The sequence below is a fragment of the Sinocyclocheilus grahami genome, unplaced genomic scaffold, assembly GCF_001515645.1.
Source record: "Sinocyclocheilus grahami isolate Dianchi unplaced genomic scaffold, SAMN03320097.WGS_v1.1 scaffold713.1, whole genome shotgun sequence".
NCBI lineage: Eukaryota > Metazoa > Chordata > Actinopteri > Cypriniformes > Cyprinidae > Sinocyclocheilus > Sinocyclocheilus grahami.
In genome coordinates, this window is record NW_015505892.1 from 1 (window position 1) to 1,585 (window position 1,585).

The 1,585-nt window shown below is 38.9% G+C and overlaps 1 protein-coding gene across 1 annotated transcript; it reads left to right on the forward strand.

Moving 5' to 3' along the window:
* Positions 1-607: 607 nt before the first annotated feature.
* LOC107560161 (uncharacterized protein C14orf132-like) lies at positions 608-990 on the forward strand (the record flags this gene model as incomplete). The annotated part of the gene is made up of 1 exon (XM_016244256.1): positions 608-990. A coding segment is annotated over one exon (240 nt), but the record flags the coding sequence as incomplete, so codon positions are not given.
* Between the last annotated feature and the right edge of the window lie 595 nt (positions 991-1,585).

Genomic DNA, 1,585 nt, shown 5'->3' on the forward strand with positions numbered 1-1,585 from the left:
AACAGTCCAACACTCCAGCATGATCCTACGCAGACGCTACACTAGCAACCACTTAGACCATCCTACCAACTGCACAACATGCTAGCAACCACCCAGACAACCTTAGCAACACCCAGAACACCCCAGCAACCCCAGAGCAACATCGTACACACCACCCAGACCATAGTAATCACATAGCAACCACCCAGACCATCCTAGCAACCACCGAGACCACCCTAGCAACCACCCAAAACACCCTAGCAGCCCCCCAGAACACCCTATCAACCACTCAGACCACCCTAGCAACCACTTAGACCATCCTACCAACTGCACAACATCCTAGCAACCACCCAGACAACCTTAGCAACACCCAGAACACCCTAGCAACCCCAGAGCAACATCGTACATACCGCCCAGACCATAGTAATCACATAGCAACCACCCAGACCATCCTAGCAACCACTGAGACCACCCTAGCAACCACCGAGACCACCCTAGCAACCACCCAGAAAACCCTAGCAACCACATAGGAACCACCCACAAAAAGATTTAAAGATCTAAGTAAAAATCCAGTTGAAACTCCTGTGCATCACAGCCAGTGAAGCTTGTTGAACTCTCTGTGTTTCAGCTTCCGATGATGAGCGGCGCGTTCATGGACGCGTCTCCTCTGGACGACTGCAGCGCGGAACACTCGCTCTTTAACTCCTCGGCCAGTGTGAACGCTGTGCCTCCTGCATTATCATCAACACAGGTCCAGCAGGAGGATCAGCAGCGTGTGTCCAGCGATGCCATCTGGCTCTGGATCGCCATCTTCGCCACCATCGGCAACATCGTGGTGGTCGGAGTCGTTTATGCTTTTACTTTCTGAGGACGGAACAGCTATATAAGACTTATGGGGAAGACAAAACTATCATTTTATTGTGCAGCTCCACACACACTGAGTCATGGACATATGAGGAGACGAGCTAAAGGATTCAATTCAATGAAAGAACTGGACCTCCTTGAACATCTCCAGAGAAATAAGATGCAGTTCTGAGAAGTGCTAGTCAATGATAGAAGTGCAGAGAGCATCATTTTAAAAATAAAGCCATAAAAAAAGCATGTTACTTGAAATAAAATAAATGTTAACTGAAATAAAATACATGTTTTATTTCAGCTAGTAGCCAAGGAAACATTTCCCATTTTCATTCAACCTGATGCACTACAAAAACTAAAACTCAATTTAAAATGAATAAAAACTATATAAACATAAAAAATACTAAAAATGATTTAAAAAAAAAATATTGAATTATGCTTTATTTTCTTTTTTTATTTCAATTAAAAATTTTTAGTAATGTGTGCTTTTGGTATTTTTATTTATTTTATTTTTTAATATATATGACTATAGTCTTTATTAAGTATTAATTTAATTTGAGTTATCTTAGAACATGAAGTTAAACTAAACAATATATAAAATTGTTTCAATAATGAAACAATAAATAATGAAATATTTAATAATAATAAATTATTCCTGATAAATTTTAAAATAAAATTATTAAGTAATAAATACAATTAAAAAAATCAGTTATTGTTTATTTTAAGTAATTATTTAGTTTTAGTTAACAAG